Raw genomic sequence first — 19361 nt, forward strand, 5'->3', positions numbered from 1 at the left:
CATGAAGTACCACAACCACTTGTGGCCTACAAATATCTTTTGACTTCAGAGAAAGGAAGAGCGAAATGTCCATTATGTTCAACTGTGCATGTTCCAGATCAACAAGGTACAGGTGTCGTTGAGGGACACTATTGGCTGTGTGGCTATCGTGTGTACTTATCCTTACCAGAGGGGTGGACAGGACTTTGTGCTTTAGTCCAACTGCATGGTGGTGCCATTATCTTACCACATCGATCAATGGAGAATCAACGACGAACAAGAAGAGACCTGCTCAACTTCATGAGAGAAAGCCCAGTGCCAAAGAATCATCACATATGGACTATTGCTGAGAAGCTTGTGGCTGCTTTCCTTCCAGCACTGGGAATGGAATCACTGATGGAAGAAGTGGAAATCACCAGATATGAGCTGTCTTCATTTATCAACACAACGAAAATCATGATGGAGGGAATCAGAGAGGAACTGCGAGGAATAAGACTTACTGCTCTCCAGAATCGGATGGTTTTGGATCAACTCACTGCAGCGCAAGGAGGTGTTTGTGTTATGGTAGGAGAGACTTGTTGTACCTACATACCTGACAATGATGCGGATGGACATCTTATCGAACAAGGAATAGAGAATATTACATTGTTGTCTACAATGATTGCAAAGAATGAAGTGAACACAGACTCTTCCATTTGGAGCTGGTTTAACAGCATATTCCCTAATCTGCATAACATATTGATGTTTACTGCGTGTATTATATCACCAATTGTGATATTGTTATGTTGTTGGCCTTGCATAATGCATGCATGTAAGAGAGTTATTCCATCTGGTCCTCATCATCAGATGATGGTTTACTCAGTCAGTGATGATCAGCTCTTTGCAATTGATCAACTCTTTGCAGTTGAGTAAGAAAAATTACTAAAGTAATTGGTTAAAAGCGGGTGTTATCCGTGTTATGAGATGACCAAGATGGGTCAGTTGGATTTTTATCTTTTATAGCTTGCATTCATACCTACAATAAGTATAATCATTGATATTGATTCATTTTGCTCATGCAGATATATTTTCTTTGTAGTAGATATTCCTCTTACATTAGTAGACTTAATCATGTGTGGGACTCTTATGGAGCCCCAAAGGGGGGAATATATTGTGCATAAATCTGATCATTTTGTGTCATTTTGTGCATATGTGCACTTTTGGGCTCTGTTGTACATCCCACTTATAAGAAGTATTCATAGGAATGATATTACCATAGATGTGTTAATAATCAGACCAATAACTATTATACAAGTGAATATATGAAGATGATTTAATGATTTAATGACATAATCAGTATACTTAAGCATTGATTGAGTGTTGTTTGAACATATAAGTATATTTTTAATCATTTTAGCCAAGTATAGACCAGATTTCAGCAATATAAAATTCAGTGATGTCTTTGGATCTGTTTAAGGCCTGACCTAGATAAAGTTCAGAAGGTTGAACATGTTGTTCACTTTGTGGCCTGAAAACTGGTACCAACTGGAAAACTTATTTTTAAAAACCAAGTAAAGGTCGACATTCCACTATTAGATACAAACCTTGTTGCTTAGAAAATAATAGTGGCAGACGAGAATGATAGGATAATAAAAAATAAAAGGTAAAGGGAATTTCCTGATTGGTTTAGGAAAGCACCTCCTTTCCTAAGTTTCACTATAACTACAGGCTGGAAAACACTAAGTTTTCAGATGACTGGGGACATCTCACTTTGTTTGGCCTGATCAAATAAAGTTAACTCCTTGACACCTGAACCTTCTTTGTCTGAGAGATTTTTTGAACTTCAAGATCGACTTTTACCACATCACCCTGCTGGGGGGTTACAACGTCCGGTAGCACTAGGTCCGGTTAGAGCTATGTTGTGGATAACTCAGTTGGTACCCGGCCTAAGGGGCAGGGCTGCTCTGCCCAGCCCGCCCGCAGGAGGTGTTCGCTTAGTGATGGATGGAGTGCCTGTTCTTCACCCAGTGGGGGAAGAAGGGAGGCTAGTTAGTACACTGACCCCCTTAGGAGAAAGGGGGGAAGGTACTGTCATAGGCGTACACCCTACCGGCCGCAAGATGCCTGCAAGACTCGAGCCGATACTGGTTTTACGCGGAGGCTGTAGAACCTCGCGAAGGTGATGGGTGCAGCCCAACCCACAGCTCTGCAGATGTCTGCCAGAGAGGCGCCTCGAGCCAGTGCCCATGAGGAGGCTGTACTCCGTGTGGAGAGAGCTCTCACCCAGTGGGCGTAGGCGATCTTAGGACAGGTACGCCATAGTGACAGCATCCATGATCCATTGCGCCAATCTCTGTTTCAGACAGCCCTCCCTGCTGATCTCCAAAACAGACAAAGAGCTGCTCAGAGCTCCTGTGGCTCTGTGTGCGGTCCAAGCAGAGGCGCAAGGTGCGTACTGGACACAACACGGAAGGGGTTGGGTCTTCCTCCCCGGTGGGGAGCGCCTGTAAGTTCACCACCTGGTGTAGGGGGAGTGGTGGGAACTTTGGGCACGTAGCCGGGCCGGGGTCTCAGGATAGCGTGAGAATCACCGGGCCCGAGTTCTAGGCAATCTGTGGACACGGAGGGTGCTTGTAGGTCTGCTACCCTCTTGAGCGCCATCCGGAGAGCCATCTTCATCGTGAGGTGAGAAAGAGCGGCATCTCCGAGGGGCTCCTGGACCGCATCAAGGTCGCAAGAGGGTACGGAGCGCGGGTGATGTCCCGCGCCCCTAGGAACCAAATGATCTGGTTGTGCTGTCCTAGAGATTACCAGCAACTGAGTCGTGATGAGCGGCAATAGCGGCTCCATACACGTTCAGTGTGGAAGGGGAGAGATTACTCTCGAGTCTCTGGAGGAAAGCACGTACCCGATCAAGCAACTCCGCGGGTTTTCTCTTCGAGAAGAGCACCAGGATGAGAAGAGGCACCACTTATAGGCGTATAGTCGCCTAGTGGCCAGGGCCCTAGCCTGAGTAGTGGTCTTAACCGCCGCAGGGGGTAGGTTACTTTATGTACTTCAGTGTATGGTGGTTGAAGTCAGCATATACAACAACTAAACTTATAAATGTTTATATATTATTATATTACTTTACCGTGAAAATCTGTTTAATGTAAGGACAAAGTTTATAACACTTATTTTTTAAGCAGTTTTAACCAAACATTTAACCAGTTACGCAGCTTTATAAAATAAATATATGTAACATATGCTGCTTATTGTTAGTTCTTGCTAATGCTTTAACTAATGTTAACAAATACAACCTTATTGTAAAGATGCTACTTAAATGTTAAATGCTTGAAAAATCTTGAATTTAGAAAGAATTGTTAAAAGTTGCTGAATACCCCAACAGCTGACTGTGAAACAACATAAGTGGTTCTTTAACTATGGGTTTGATACGGCCAGTCCACAGTTAAACTTAATGACAAGCATTTTTCTCTTACGGCACAGTTCAGCGGTCTCGTCACTGTTGTCCAGACAGTCGTTGTCTCCGTCACATTTCCAACGTTCCTGAATACAGCGGTTATTCTTACAGGCGAACTCTCCGGGCTGGCACTGTGGCGGGGGGATGTACGAGGGGTTTGCTGTGGGGACACATATTCAGTAATTCTGCTAAAGCCCAAAATCAATGAAGTTTCTCCTTCAAACACTCTGACCATTAGATCCAGAAAGTGCCTGAGGTTCATTTCTGATGATAGTGTCACAGTCAGTCAGAATCTACAGCTTTGCAAAAATGCGTTGTCAGATTCAATCCAGCACTTCTTTCTTTATTCTGTCACACTTGGTTCGATTTTGAACCTGAACAAACTCCAAGCCTGCATTTCTACACATTTCTCACCACGGACATCATGAATACCCCAAACTGCACTCTTAAATACAGAGTTACCTACAGTAAAAAGTGCAAAGTGTATATATCTATAAACATATCTATACAAATATGTCCTCTAGCACATCTGCGAGTGGACCTTCTTTTCTTGTCAGACACAAAAGGGTTAATGACAAAAGCTGACATTAGATGAATGACATCTTTACTTACTCTGTTGCATGACATTTAAAACAAAGCTGTCAATTAGTTTAAAATCACATTTATGCATGCGTGTGTTACCTTTACAGCTAGTGTTGTCTGAGGGGTCCAGTAATTGGTCCTCAGCGCAGGCACATGACCTGCCAGTGGGTGTGGCCAAACACAAACTGCTGCAGCCACCGTTATTCGCTCGACATGTATTACTGCCTGTAAACAACACACACGTGAATGACATCTCATACACAGGTAACTACAACTGCCTAGATAAAAAAAACAGACTCGCGCTGTTACACAACTACTGTATGTTGCCAAAAATACAATCATACAAATCATAGTATGATGAGGTGATTGAAAAGGAAAGGCCTGAATGGAACGTATTTATTTAAATGAATGATGACAGTAACAACAATATTAACCACAATTCACATTTAGTCTGCTCTTTAATATTTCATTTAATTGTTGTTTTACTTTTTACTTTGGCACTTTTCATGACTCTTCTCTCTTTTGGTGATTTTAATTTATCATTGTCAAATTTTATGTTTATCCATTTCCTTTCATTTTCTTACTTTTGCACCTTTATTTCATTCCAAGCTTTTCAAAATTCATAACTTTTGTTTCTCTATCGCCACCTCTGTTTGAAACATAAAACTGCAGGTTCCTTTATTAATGTCAAATGACATTTTTATAGTTGACATTTCCAGTCAAATACGTCATGACAGCTCAAATGATAAAGCATTATTGTAAGCTTACTGTTAAGGTAAGAACTTTGAAAATACTGTTTTTTATCTACTTGTGCATGAACTGATTTTTAGTTATTTTAACAACAACGAAAAAGTACATTTTGAATTTTGAAATCCAGTTTTTGTTGCCACGCAGCATTATTGTAGCTTATGTGTTTAAAAAAATGTAAATAAATTAAATGTAATAATTACTCTGCTGAAACATCTGTGTCGTAACAGTAAGATTGTGTGTTGTGATGCTTTACTTTGCCTTTTTATCTATTGGTGTAGAAGGGCAAAATATACAGATCTACAGAAAAGAAAACAGAATAAAGTGGATGCATATTTTTACCTAGTTGCTGCTGAGGATCATACATGCGAATTTCAAAAATGGGCGGCCGCTCATTGCGTAGCAGGGTGACCGTTTTGGTGACCTGGTCGAGTTTATATATGCTGCCACTTCGGTACTCGTTCCAGAACAGGAAGTTTTTGTAATGGCACAGGCCAAAGGCGTGGCTGAGCTCTGGTCCATCATAAACCGTCTACACAAAAAGAAAACAATGTAAATATGATCAACACTCTAAAGCTCCATTTAAAACCACACATTGTAAATATCTATGCATTACAAGGTCACCTTGCGTTCACCGGTGTTGTTGAGGTAGATCATGTCGATTCGATCGTAATAAGCGTCCACCCAGTAGAGGATCCCCTGAGGGATGTCCAGACTCAAGCCGTTGGGCCACAAAACTGTCTTATGTGATATCAAAACTTTTCGATTGGTGCCGTCCATCCAGGCACTCTCAATCTTCCCTCTCTTGCTCTCTTTTGGGTCCTCTTCCCAGTCAGTCCAGTACATCCAGCTGGAAAGAGCGAACATGTTGTTTATGATTGTGTTAGTTCTGACTGGTTCTCGGTGTTATGGTATGGCCTGCAGTACTTGGTGAAACACATCACATTGAGTGTATTATGACTCGTTACTAGTTCATTTTAAGGACTCTTTTGTTCTGCTCCATGTTCTTGTTTGTGTGTTTTTTCACTAAAGAACATGATATGTTTCTGAATGAACAACTTGTTGGACCTAAATCAAAAATGTAATCCAACATTCCTACCATCAGATTTTGGGATTTAAGGATTAAGTTTAGAGATAATACTAAAATAAGGCTGAGTGCTGGGGTTAGGAACATTCTTAAAGGGATAGTCCACCAAAAAAATAAAAAAATCAGTTACTCATGTTTGTAATTCCAAACCTGCATGACTTTTTGTCCTTTGGTCTGCAGATCACAAATTCGGATGTTGGTAGCACATGTCCCCCATTGATTTGCATTGAATGAGTGCAAAACCACAAAGACATTTCTCAAACTATCTTCTTAATGATTTTGAATGACATGATGGTGTATAAAAATGATAAATTAAGTTTTATTTTGGTGAACTATACGTTTAAGGATGGCGTTATAGTAAGGGTAAGGACTAATTGTCTTGACAGGAATTTGGTTTTAATAATAACAGCAAAATGATACACAGACCTCATTCCACTGTAATCTGTCTCACACACACACGCACACGCACGCGCACACACGCACGCACACACACACACACACACACACACACGCACGCACGCACGCACGCACGCACACACGCACACACACACACACACACGCACACATGCACACATTCATTCTGCAGCTGTGACTTTCACTTATGTGTGAGAAGAAAGTAAAGGGAGCATATGTGGGAGTCTAAAACATGGTAATACATAAATAAAGAGAGTGGCATAAAGACAATACATAATCAGGAAGTGGACAGGAATTATTTGCAGGCAGTCTGTGGACATGCACGTGCTGGCGTGGAGTTAAATGGCCAGTGTATGACATTTTGCGGCATCTAGCAGTGAGGATTTGAATTCCAACCAATGGCTCACTTCACCGCTCACTCATCTCTTTCGAAGCTCTACGGTGGCTGACAGAACTAAGATCTTACATTTTCATTTCTTCGCCGAAGGGGATAACGTATTTACAAAACACGCTCTGTAGAGCATTTTGTCCGTTTAGGGCCACTGTAGAACAACATGGTGAATTCCATGCAGAGGGACCAGTGGTGTATGTAGGTAGAAATTGCTCATTCTAAGCTGCGTTGTGTGTCGTTAAGTCTCTTGCTACGAGGTCATTAGAAGCATAGATATACAGTAAATAACTAGATGCCGCATTCAAGCGCTCCAGGCAGGTAGACGTGTCCGCCATCTTGGAGCGGTCCACTGACTTCATTCACAGTTGACTAGAATGCCCTAACACTCTGTGCGCACCCATGGCTGTGAAAACCACTGGGATTTAAATTCCAGAAAAATGGGATAACCTTTTGTTGTTGTCATGTGTTAGTGTAGCAGATATAATGTTCGAGACAACAATAAATATGTTTTTATAATCAAACACAGTCAGCTTGATTTTTAAAGTTAACGGACTGGCTTGCACCGTTCCAATATGGCGGATGACCTACGGCGGATGACCTACGTATAGCTTTCCATTGAAACAGATGATGCTAACTGTGACGAGGGAGGCATGACGAGAGCCGTGGGAGGAAGAAGCGAGGCCGGGACGCGATTGATAATGAGTGTCAGCTGGGCGTCATTCCGGCCTCGTATCTCTCACGGAGGAGCGGAAGCATAAAAGGACGAATGGCAGGAGAATACGGCGAGAGAGGACCGGTCCCGGACATGAGTTGAGTTTTGTTTAAGTTGGTTTATGTTTGTGTGGCCGGCAGTCGTCCGTGAGGGGCTGCCGGCCTGTTATTTGCTGTTTATTGTTTATTTATTTTGATTAAAGATTGTTAAATGTTCGCCAGTTCCCGCCTCCTTCCTTCCATTTTATTGAGCTTGTTACACTAACCTTTATATCTATGATTTGAAGTCGTTCCTAGCTTTGGTTGCTCTAGTAACAGTTATAAACAAACCCTGCAGTAACTGACGAGAGATGGATGACGTGATCTCCACTGCTTTTCTCCTATTGGTAGTCGCTCAATATTTGCATAAAGTTGAACAATTCTCAACTTTGTCGTGTTGCTAGACACGGCCACTTCCTGTCACAGTCACTGTTGCTCATGTCGCTGGATGTCTCTAAGCTACCATTGAAATGAATGAGATCATGTCGCTGCCAGTCGCTGGTGGTGTGACATTTGCTGCGTCCCAATTTGCCTACTTATACTATGCACTAAAAGTATGTACTGTTTTTGTTATGGAAAAGTATATACATTTTAGTGTGTAGAAAAACAATATGCACGCACTGGGACATGCTAACAGGAAACGGAAGTGGCTGTTGTTGCCTAAACATTGTGCCCATTAACTGTCACACACATCAAAATACAGCTCATCTTTCCATTTAAGTATTTATTCATTCATTGTTTCATATGTAATGTTATCTTTATAGTTATATTTATTAATGCAGTGGAGCATCACTAAACTCTGCATACTCGCGGTGAGTTGTGGGTAATATCAGCGGTTAGAGTGTGCATCATTCTGCACTTATCATTTTAACTGGAAGTAGTAGACCATCCGGGAATCTTTGGAATACTCTTTTCAACATACTACGATTTGGGACATACTAATTCTATTTTTGAATAGTATTTAGGATGGATAGTATGCAAATTGGGATGCAGCAATTGTTTCCTAATATAAATAAAACATTTAGCTTGACAGCCCTAATATAAACTGATTTCAAAAGTCATCCACAAGTTGGCAAGCCTACTGGGAAAAGTACCAGTGCCGGTCAGTGAAAAAAAACACTTAAAGTCCCCGTGGACCGGAAGTTGCGATAGTTTTTACTGCTGTATTTTGACGCATTTCCAAGTGAAATGGAATTTCAAATGAAAAAAATAGTGGCCGTGGCTTTCGTCTTTCTCTGCGATTTGATTGGATGTATAAAACGTCTCGGTTACGTTTGTAACCTCGGTTCCCTGAACGAGACGTTGTGTCGAACCGACAGATGGGGTTCGTCCTTGAGAACCAATCGCTTCCGACTTCTCTAGAAAAGGCCAATGAAAATTGGCGAATGAAATTTGCATGCCGGACTCCGCCCCCGGAAACCTCATTCATTCACCTTAGTTCTGAGGAGCCTGAGACCTCTCACGACTGCTGCAGTGGACAGCACGTGTTGTGGCAAGAGGACACAACGTCTCGTTCCCTCCATCAGGGAACCGAGGTTACAAACGTAACCGAGACGTTCCCTTTCTGTCGGTCTCTCGACGTTGTGTCGAACCGACAGATGGGGTTCCAATGGAAAACACCATAACACGGTGCCCTGTCACAATCTCAATGAAGCGACGGTGACTGGTCTGGGCGTGTCAGCCGTGAATGCTAACGCGAAATTGTAACCTACCAGTGGGTAGGTAGGGGGTCCCAGAGCTTTCTAGAAAGGTGGGAAGGCCCCTACCTTCGGCCTCACAGGCGGCTGCCTTGTTTCTCTAACAGCGAGAAGCCGCCCGGAACCGTAAGGCCACTGGGTAAGCGCTACTTCCTCAAGTGGGGGATGCGCTACAGAGACCACTTCCTACCGTAGGGAGGAGACTAGTGGAGATACGAACATGGTCTCACCGATGGGGGAGAACTCATGGGAAGAAAATGCGGACTGAAGGAGTTAACCGCGAGGTGGAGGTCCACCTAAGGAGGTCATGGGTTACCAAGGTGGGAACCAGCATGAGGATACATCAGACGGAACCGCCCTGCTGGGGGGTTGCAACGTCTGGTAGCACTAGGTCCGGTTAGAGCATGTTGCGAATAACTCAGGTGATACCCGGCCTAAGGGGCAGGGCTGCTCTGCCCAGCCCGCCCACAGGAGGTGCTTACTAGTGATGGATGGAGTGCCTGTTCTTCACCGAGTGGGGGAAGAAGGGAGGCTAGTTAGTACGCTGACCCCCTTAGGAGAAAGGGGGGGGAAGGTACTGTCACAGGCGTACACCCTACCGGTCGCCGGTCTTGCCTGATGCCCGCAAGACTCGAGCTGACTGGTTTTACGCGGAGGCTGTAAGACCTCGCGAAGGTGATGGGTGTAGCCCAACCTCTGCCAGAGAGGCGCCTCGAGCCAGTGCCCACGAGGAGGCTGTACTCTGTGTGGAGAGAGCTCTCACCCAGTGGGCGTAGGCGATCTTAGGACAGGTACGCCATCGACGACGCCCATGATCCAGTGCGTCAATCTCTGTTTTAGACAGCCCTCCCTGCTGATCTCCAGAACAGACAAAGAGCTGCTCAGAGCTACTGTGGCTCTGCGTGCGGTCCAAGCAGAGGCGCAATGCGCGTACTGGACACAACACGGATGAGGTTGGGTCTTTCTCCCCGGTGGGGAGCGCCTGTAAGTTCACCACCTGGTGTCTCGGGGGAGTGGTGGGAACTTTGGGCACGTAGCCAGGCCGGGGTCTCAGGATAGCGTGAGAATAACCGGGCCCGAGTTCTAGGCAATCTGTGGACACGGAGAATGCTTGTATGTCCGCTACCCTCTTGAGCGGCCTCCCGAGAGCCGTCTTCATCGTGAAGTGAGAAAGAGCAGCATCTCCGAGGGGCTCCAGGACCGCATCAAGGTCGTAAGAGGGTACGGAGCGCGGGTGATGTCCCGCGCCCCTAGGAACCAAATGATCAGGTTGTGCTGTCCTAGAGACTACCAGCAACTGGGTCATGATGAGCGGCAACAGCGGCTACATACACGTTCAGTGTGGAAGGGGAGAGATTATTCTCGAGTCTCTGGAAGGACCGCAACCACTTGATCAAGCAACTCCGCGCGTCTTCTCTCGAGAAGCGCACCAGGATGAGAAGAGGCACCACTGAGAAGAGGCACCACTAGGCACTAGGTACACTTGATGCTCCTCTTCCCTGACCTTGCACAGGGTCTGTGCAGTGAGGCTCACTGGGGGAAGACGTACTTCCGCTTGTCCCACGGCCAGCTGTGCGCTAGAGCCTCCGTGCCGAGGCAGGGAGTACCTTAGCGGCAATGGGTGGTGTCCAGGGAGGCGAAGGGGTCTAGCCTGAGCCCGCCCTGACTGTCCCAAATGAGCTGGCTACGCGGGGGTGGAGTCGCCACTCTCCGCGAGGCGTAACTGACGAGAGAGCACATCGGCTGTCTGGTTCAGGTCACCTGGGATATGTGTGGCCCTGCGGACTCCACAGGAGGAGGCGTCGGGCGAGTCGTGTTAGCTGCCATAAGCGAACGCCACCCTGGCGGTTAAAAACTCTACGGCAGTTGTGCAGTCCGACCGGACCAGCACGTGCTTGTTCTGCACAAGAGGTTGTAACCCCTTCAGTGCGGGTAGCACATCCAACAACTCTAGGCAATTGAATGCCTGCGCAGGCGGGGGCCCGTCCATCGCCCTCACACTGCGTGCCCTTTGCACACGGCACCCCAACCCTGCAGGGAGGCGTCTGTCGACCCTGACGCGTCTCGCCTGCCCGAGAGGGACCCCCGTCCGTAGAAAAGGTCATTGAAGACCAAGGGGTTAGGGTGCGTCGGCAGAAAAGCGTAATCACCATCCGCCTGCTGCCGGTGTGCCACGCTCTCCGGGGAACTCGACTCTGTAGCCAGTGTTGGAGCGGTCTCATGTGCATCAACCTGAGGGGTATCACCACCGTCGAGGATGCCATGTACCCAGGAGCCTCCTCCCGCTGACTGCTTGAAAAATTCCAGGCAGTACAACACTGACTGAGCGCAACCGCGCTGTAATGGAGACAGAGTTGAGTTCCATACCAAAAAAGAGTATGCTCTGCACAGAGGAGAGCTTGCTCCCTTTCGGTTGACCTGTGGTCCCAATCGATCTAGGTGCCGAAGCACTAGGTCCCTGTGTGTACATAACAGATCTCACGAGTGTGTCAAATGAGCCAGTCGTCGAGATAGTTTAGTACCCGCACACCTCTCTCCCTGAGGGGAGTGAGGGCGGCTTCCACGATCTTCGTGAAGACTCGTGGGGACAGGGACAGACCGAAGGGGAGGACTCTGTACTAATATGCCTGACCCTCGAAAGCGAACCGTAGGAACGGGCGATGACGAGGGAAAAGAGACATGAGAGTAAGCGTCCTTCAGGTCGATTGCCATGAATCCATCTTGACATCTGACAGATGCCAGGATGCGCTTCTGCGTGAGCATCCTGAACGGCAGCTTGAGTAGGTGCCTGTTCAGGGTACGCAGATCTAGCGACCCCCGCTCTTTTGGGGACGATGAAGTACGGGCTGTAAAACCCGTTGAACATCTCGGCTAGAGGGACGAGCACGATCGCTTCCTCACCAGAGGGGTGGCGACCTCGGCCCGAAGCACGGGGCATCCTTGCCTCTGCTGGGGTTAAGAGGATGCCCCGAAACTTGGGCGGGCGTCCGGGGAGTTGGATCGCGTAGCCGAGACGGACCGTATCCCGTAGTCACCGTGACGGTTTGGGAAGCTCTTGTCAGGCTCCCAGGGACCGACAGGGAGGCTAGGGGTACGTTCTGCTTCATCGACCTCCCGGGGGTGGTTCGATGGCTGGCAGTACGGATCCCTCGCCGTGGGGGGGACCCCCGGGGAGGAGATAGGCTCTGCAGTTTTACCTGTCTGGCGAAGATGTAGCACAACGCACCATCGAATGAGAGTGCTTAGGCTGCTGATTATCCTCGACATTGGGTCTTGCCGCAATGTCGAGTTGCCGAACACCATCGTGTAGAGGGTGAGAGCGGCTGTGATAATACCCAGACGATATGTGGCACAAAGCACCGTCGATTGAGAGTGCTTAGGCTGCTGATTATCCTCGACATTGGGTCTTGCCGCAATGTCGAGTTGCCGAACACCGTCGTGTAGAGGGTGAGAGCGGCTGTGATAATACCCAGACGATATGTGGCACAAAGCACCGTCAATTGAGAGTGCTTAGGCTGCTGATTATCCTCGACATTGGGTCTCGCCATGACGCAACGTCGAGTTGCCGAACACCGTCGTGTAGAGGGTGAGAGCGGCTGATATAAACGCCCAGAGAGGGAGAAAAACTTTAGAAAGGTATTCTCGAACTCCCTGGGGTCTTCCCATGAGGGCCGCATTGGCTTTCGCCGCGGCTGCTGATGGGGTGGTGGTCTCCTCTTCGATGTCTCGAAGAGGACCAGGGCTGCTGGGAAGCAGACGGTGCACGAGATCTCGGCGGCCAGAGGGCGGTCGAGTCTCGGCTGGGGAGGACATACGTGATATCCTCTATCTGCTCCCTAACTGTCGAACCCGACAGTATCACCAAACAGCCACCCCTTGCGAGATGGGTGCATCGAGAAGGCCTGCAGGAAGGCCATAGCATGGAGAGAGGGGACAGCTTGGCCCGCAGCAGAGTAAGCTCTCGACACCTCAGATGCCGAAAAGCCTACGTGCTTTGGACGGGAGTTTAGGTCGAGCCCCGGGGGACATCGACGTATCCTCTAGCTGCCCCCCATCGAGGGAAGAAAGGGTGATGGAACTAGTTGACGTGTACGTGCCAAAGGGGGCGTTCCAGGTCGTACTAGGTTCCTCATGCACTTCCGGAGGAACACGGCACTGAGGGCGAGTGCGGCTTGGAGCCGCTCTCAAGCCCGAAGTACCGTGTATCCAGCCGCGAGCTTTGGGAGAGGCAGTGCGGTGCACCGTAACCCAATGCCGGCGGCCCGGGAAAGCATGGCTGACATTTCGACATCCGCTTCTTCCTGATCTCGACCCCCCGAGGGAGGGAGCTTCAAGGAATCGTCGGAGTCTGATGCCAGTAAGTCACCCTCCGATGCTGCAACAGGCACCTCATCATCACGTACCGTGTCCGATACGTAATTGAGGAATAAGACGGTGGACCGTCTTATGGGGAACGGTCAGACGAGCAAAGCGAGGTGCGAACGGTCCGCGAGCCAGTGGCTGACGGATTAGCGCTCACAGTAATCCTCATATCACCCTCGCTGCTCGCCGTAGCGGGCGGCAGGGCCGTAGTCCTGCCGTCACGGAACGGGAAGCAGACAAGGTGGTGGCTGAGTCCCGTGGGAACACAGCCACCCGTGACGCAACGTCTGAATCGTCAGCCGCCCGCAGTGCGGGCAGGACGTATCCACAATATCTGACCCAGCATACTGGAAGCAGATATCGTGTCCGTCCCCCTCCTCGATGAGTGTGTTGCACCCAAGAGAACAGCGGGACATGCCACGCTGGAGAAATTTGCTCTTTTAGAGAAAAAACTCGAACACTTCTGGAACCGCCGAGACGCCCATGGGAAGTCGCTGCAGGAAGGGACAGTCCGCTGCACCACGTCGTAGAGCCGGCAGTCTTGTAGCGAAGTCTGTTGATCACGAGCGAAGGCTCCGAAGAACAAAAGGTGAATGAATGAGGCATGCCGTCTCCCTTTTATACCCGGTTTTCCGGGGGCGGAGTCCGGCATGCAAATTTCATTCGCCAATTTTCATTGGCCTTTTCTAGAGAAGTCGGAAGCGATTGGTTCTCAAGGACGAACCCCATCTGTCGGTTCGACACAACGTCGAGAGACCGACAGAAAGGGAACAGCTGTTGCATTTTGAAATGGAAGGGGAGGAGTTAACAGATGCTCCGCCAAGCCATCTAACATACGTCATTTAAGATGGATAGTCATTATAGAACTGAAGTGCATTTTCAGATTTTAACTAAAGATTATGAGGGCACACAAATAAAAAAAAAGAATGACCCACATTGATAAACTATTTACGATAAACACTGCAATATTTCATGAAAAAATAAGAATTGTAATTTTTAATTTCACTGGGACTTTAAAGTCAGTCAAAAACCCATTAAAGTTGGCATGAAATGAAAGTTGCAGTTGAAGTTAGAAAGGAAGTTTCTGTTTTGATTAATGATTATCAGGGTACATAAAATGAATAATACAAAATAAAGGACAGATAAACTATGTAAAACAAACAATGCAATGTTCCATTCAAAAATAAGATTTATTTATTTATTTGTGAATATACATGCAGAACTCTGAAGATCTAGAGCTCACCCATGCCGAGGGTCCACCACGATAGCTCTGGGATGGGTCATCTTGCCCTCAATAAGAGTCTTTCTGGTCTGAGAAGCTTTCTCCAAACGAGCAACACTGATAGTCTTCTTAGGACCATCATCTGTCCAGTAAAGATTATTGGCCATCCAGTCTACAGCGATACCCTCAACAGTGTGAATACCTGAAGAATGGTACAAAACAGAGCATCATGCATTATAACTGCACAAACAGCAATGACTCACAGAAAACTGAACACTTCTGAACCTTCTTTAAGGATGATGTCTCTCTCTGTGCCATCGATCTTCTGCCGTCCAATCAAGAAACTGGTGGCATCAGCAAAGTATATGAAGTTACTCTGAGCATGGAAGTCCAGAGCTCGAGGGTTCATCAGGTTTTCAATTGGGATCATGTATTCATCCTGAACTTTAGGTTTGATGTCCATCCCTCGGATAACACCGGGACGACCCTTCCCATACACCAGGAATAACTCATGCTCCGGCTCTGGGGAATTGATATGAACATACCGGGTGAGTGGGAAAGTTACACTGTCATTTATACTAATATTTACAAACAGTTTATATAATATATATGAAATAAAACTGTTCAAATAAAATATAGTTGCTTTGAAGAAAAGGAATAAATTATTATATTAAAATTATTATTATTATTATTAAAATGATCTTTTATCTGAAAAACTGTATTTATTGTGCACTGAATAAACATGTCCAAAAAAACGTAAGAAGGATTAGCCAAAAAAAAGTGGTTTCAGAGATGAATGAAGTAATTACTGTACATTTAGACTAAAGACAAAGCTTTATTTAATAATGTGCACTAAAAATGGTCCACAGTAAGACAAATAAAAATTGTGTCATTATTTCCTCCCTCTCATGCAGTGTTCGAATTGTGTCAAGGCTCTTGGGGGGTCCCCTAACCAGTCTTAAAAAAAAACAGACGGAGCTGCCAGTACAAGCATCAACCACATGATAGTTTGGATCATTGTAGTAATTTGACCACATTACACGCATAAATGTTCTTAACGTGTTGATAATCCATTAAAAGAGATCCACATGAGGTAGAGATTAAAATACATATTTCTTTGTTTTTTTGCAGTGACCATGCTATCGATCTTGCTGTTCATTTTTTTATTTTGCATATAGGCTAGATTTTTTTAATAAGATTTTGCCTAGGTTTGATGTCTTTCATGCTGAGATTTCACTCATTGTAAAGTATCTTAAACTTATTTATAGCAATAAGAATAACAAGTTTTTCAAAATGTATGATAACATTTTCTTACTAACTGAGATTTTCCTGTCCTCTTATTTTCCTTATTTTTTTCTTGTCCTTTCATACTTGTTCTTTATATTATTGTAATGTGGTCCTTTTCCTTTTTTTTTGGAATATTAAAAAAAATCATTGGAGCCACTGAGGGAGAGGACGCGTCACCTCCTGCGGAAGCGTATGAGCGTTTTAAACGTGATTCAACTCTGATAATGTAGATTGATCAAGTATATGAAATAATCCATATGAACCAATCTAAAATAAGAAAAACGAATGTCATTCCTGTGGGCAAAGGCAGAAGCCTTCTCGTCAAAGTCGGAGCTCATGTTTGCAGAAGGGAGTGCAAAATAATCTCTGGGGAATGCAAAAGTTTTCTGAGGGAAAAAATATATTCTTGCGGAAACGCAAAAGTTTTGCAAAGGAACGCACTTATTTACGCAAATAGTTTAAATATTTTCACTCCCTTTCCTATTTTTCCACCACCTGTATGTTCCTTTAGTGGCTCAGTACCGCGTCGCATCTGTTTTGACAATGTGAGATAACATCGTACATGAAGAAAATTTACTCAAAATTATACTAGGCTAACTGTAAAGTTTTAAGATAAACGCTTTCAATATGAGAGGATCCGCACGCAGCCAGTGTCTTGATGCGACATCTCTGTACATGTCTTCATTGAACACTGTGTGGCGCGCTTGAGCATGCATGGATTTTTCAGATAAAAATTACATTTCGTTTCATGAAATTTGTACAAATAATGGACAAAAGTGTTTTGTTTTAGCATGATAATTTGTAAAAAAAATTAATTGTGTTTTTAGTTATCTAGTTTTAATGAAAAACCACGGGACCCCCAAATTCACTATTTTAGACCTTATGAGAAGTCGCTTAAGGCTTATGAGGGGTCCGGGACCGCCCCAGCCCCCCCTCAATTCGAACCCTGCTCTCATGTCATTCAGACCCCCTATGGTGTCCAAAACTGTTGTTTAGCTTTTAGTGTTTACGTCAGGAGTGGATTATAGGGATGCACCGAATGTTCGGCCACCGAAAATGTAAAAAAATAGCAAAAACGCAAGTTCGGTGTTCGGCCAAATGTGTGAAATGGCCGAATAAATTTTACCGAACATGACCCGTGAACAGATCAAGCAGCAACCAGCGCAGAGAGAGAGAGAGAGAGAGAGAGAGAGAGAGAGAGAGAGACGCGTGCGCTTTATTACTGCCGCAAACATTTTGGCAGTGCGTGTGTGTGCGTGTGTGTGTGCGTGCGTGTGTGTGTGTGTGTCTAGGTGTTCATGTTTGTATATCCCGGTGGGGACCTAAACCTGAATGCACACCAACTCATGGGGACTCGTGTCACTGTGGGGACCAAATTTGAGGTCGTCGTGAGCACAAAAGATTATAAATTGTACAGAACAATCATTTTTAATAATCTAAAACTGCAAAAAGTTTTCTATGATCTTTAGGTTTAGGGGTTGGGTTAGGGGTAGGGGATAAAATTTGTACAGTTTGTACAGTATACAACTCATTACGCCTATGGACTGTCCCCACGGAGATAATAAACCAGACATGTGTGTGCGTGCGTGTGTGTGGAGCATTTTAAAGTGTCAGAGAAAGACACAGCACGGGACTTGCCGCACGGAAGTAAATTTCCGAATGAAAGCTTCTTTAAATTGGCAGAACAGGTTGGTAACTGTACTTCAGACGGAAGCGGGCTGTCTGACAGTAGCCCCGCCGCTCGCGACATCCTTTGACATCATACAGTGGTCGCGTGCACACAGTTCCCTGTACTAAACAACTTGTCAAAGTATGTTCTGTGCACCTTCTTAGAGAACAGTCAGCTTTTGTGGGCGGAAATGGTTGTCAGTCAGCATCAGTCAGAATTGCTTGCATTGGATGTTTTTTTTTTCTCAAATCATTTTGCAATGTAGCCTATAATAATCCAACAGTTTTAGTTTATTTGTGTTTTTAGCTTATAGGCCTAATGTGGAATGACACTTTTTAATGAAGTGTTTTGTTGTAGGGGTACAGAGTAACTTACATTACATTATTTTAGCAGTCAGTTATAGGCCTAATTAATATTCATGAAGAGAGAGGGCTCAATTTTTTGTTTGAATTTACTTTGTTTTGCTCAATTTTATATTAAGTTGTATTGTATTTTATTGAAAAGCAAGACAAATTATAAAAAGCACATTTTGACTATTCAGTTTGTGCAATAGTGAAAAAAATAGCTTAATAAAGTGTTTCACATCATGTTCGGCTTCGGCCAAGAATTTTCGTTTCGGTGCGTCCCTAGTGGATTACAATCATTTCTTTTTGAGCTTTAACTTCAGGTAACTCGTGAATGATATTGCAATTGTCCTGAAAGCAAACGAAAGGTTAAGAGAAAAAAAAACTGGAATTAAATAATTATTTGATGAAGGTATCGATCTGTTCCCTTTCTCTTTGTGCGAGGATATGCTCAAACAACGCTGTTCACTCCTCTAAGAGGCAGTCACCATCTAGTCTCAGCCTCAGACGTCACGCCCACGATCCGTTGGCTGAACGTCTGATGCATATGGCACACTTTTCTGGAAACACTTCAGCACGTTCAAAGTCGTCATCTGATTGGTTGAATTTCACAGGATTTTTTTCACAGTCTTCTTTAATGGTCCGTCTGGAAACAACAAAGCCTTCTGATCTGAGAAGTAAGCTGTCGTGTTTACAACGGTATGGAGCCAGAAATATGACAAAACAATCTGAATTTGAATTTTGTAAATCTGAATTTTAGATAAGTGTAATTGCACAAAATTGAATATTTCCTGACATTCAATATAGTTCTGAATTTGAATTTTGTAAATCTGAATTTTAGATAAGTGTAATTGCACAAAATTGAATATTTCCTGACATTCAATATAGTTCTGAATTAGATTTTTAATATTTTAATATGAATATTTAATATTAAATTTCTTAAATTGAATATAAAACAATTCAAAACGCAGAAATTCAGATTCAAATTCAAAACGCAGACATTCAGATTCAAATTCAGATTCAAATTCAAAATGCAGAAATTCAGATTCAAATTCAGATTCAGATTCAGATTCAAATTCAGATTCAAATTCAGAAATGGTTCAGTGGGTAAAGTTAGCTTCCGGGTTCGACAGGGAAGAGTAGAAGATCTGGGAAAAGTCAAACGGAGTGCTTTGGCCACAATGGCCAGTTATTTGTTCTTATTATCCAATCAAACTCCAAACATGCTGTGAACTTCTTACATTGCAATAAAAAGGATTTAAATTTTTCAAATTGCGACCACGCCCACAAGACTACATGGGTTGATCGTTTGTTGCTGCAGCATAGCCAAGCTCATATCGCTGCAATCTTAGGCAGCTGCCCGGGATGTGTGTGCTCATTGCCTGCTGCCT

At 45.0% G+C, this 19361-nt stretch overlaps 1 protein-coding gene across 1 annotated transcript in view; it reads right to left on the minus strand.

Annotated features, from left to right (window-relative positions):
* Positions 1 to 65: 65 nt before the first annotated feature.
* Positions 66 to 19361, minus strand: part of LOC130571073 (low-density lipoprotein receptor-related protein 1-like) — a 106021-nt gene continuing 86725 nt past the window's right edge. Inside the window, exons 11-17 of the mRNA XM_057361778.1 lie at positions 14956 to 15192; positions 14692 to 14872; positions 5372 to 5597; positions 5090 to 5279; positions 4100 to 4225; positions 3438 to 3578; positions 66 to 594 (exon numbers count right to left, since the gene is read on the minus strand). Of these exons, the coding sequence (XP_057217761.1) occupies positions 539 to 594; positions 3438 to 3578; positions 4100 to 4225; positions 5090 to 5279; positions 5372 to 5597; positions 14692 to 14872; positions 14956 to 15192 (1157 nt within the window). The 3' untranslated portion in view covers positions 66 to 538. The remainder of the gene's footprint in view (positions 595 to 3437; positions 3579 to 4099; positions 4226 to 5089; positions 5280 to 5371; positions 5598 to 14691; positions 14873 to 14955; positions 15193 to 19361) is intronic.

This window comes from Triplophysa rosa, linkage group LG20, assembly GCF_024868665.1.
Source record: "Triplophysa rosa linkage group LG20, Trosa_1v2, whole genome shotgun sequence".
Taxonomy (NCBI): Eukaryota; Metazoa; Chordata; class Actinopteri; order Cypriniformes; family Nemacheilidae; genus Triplophysa; species Triplophysa rosa.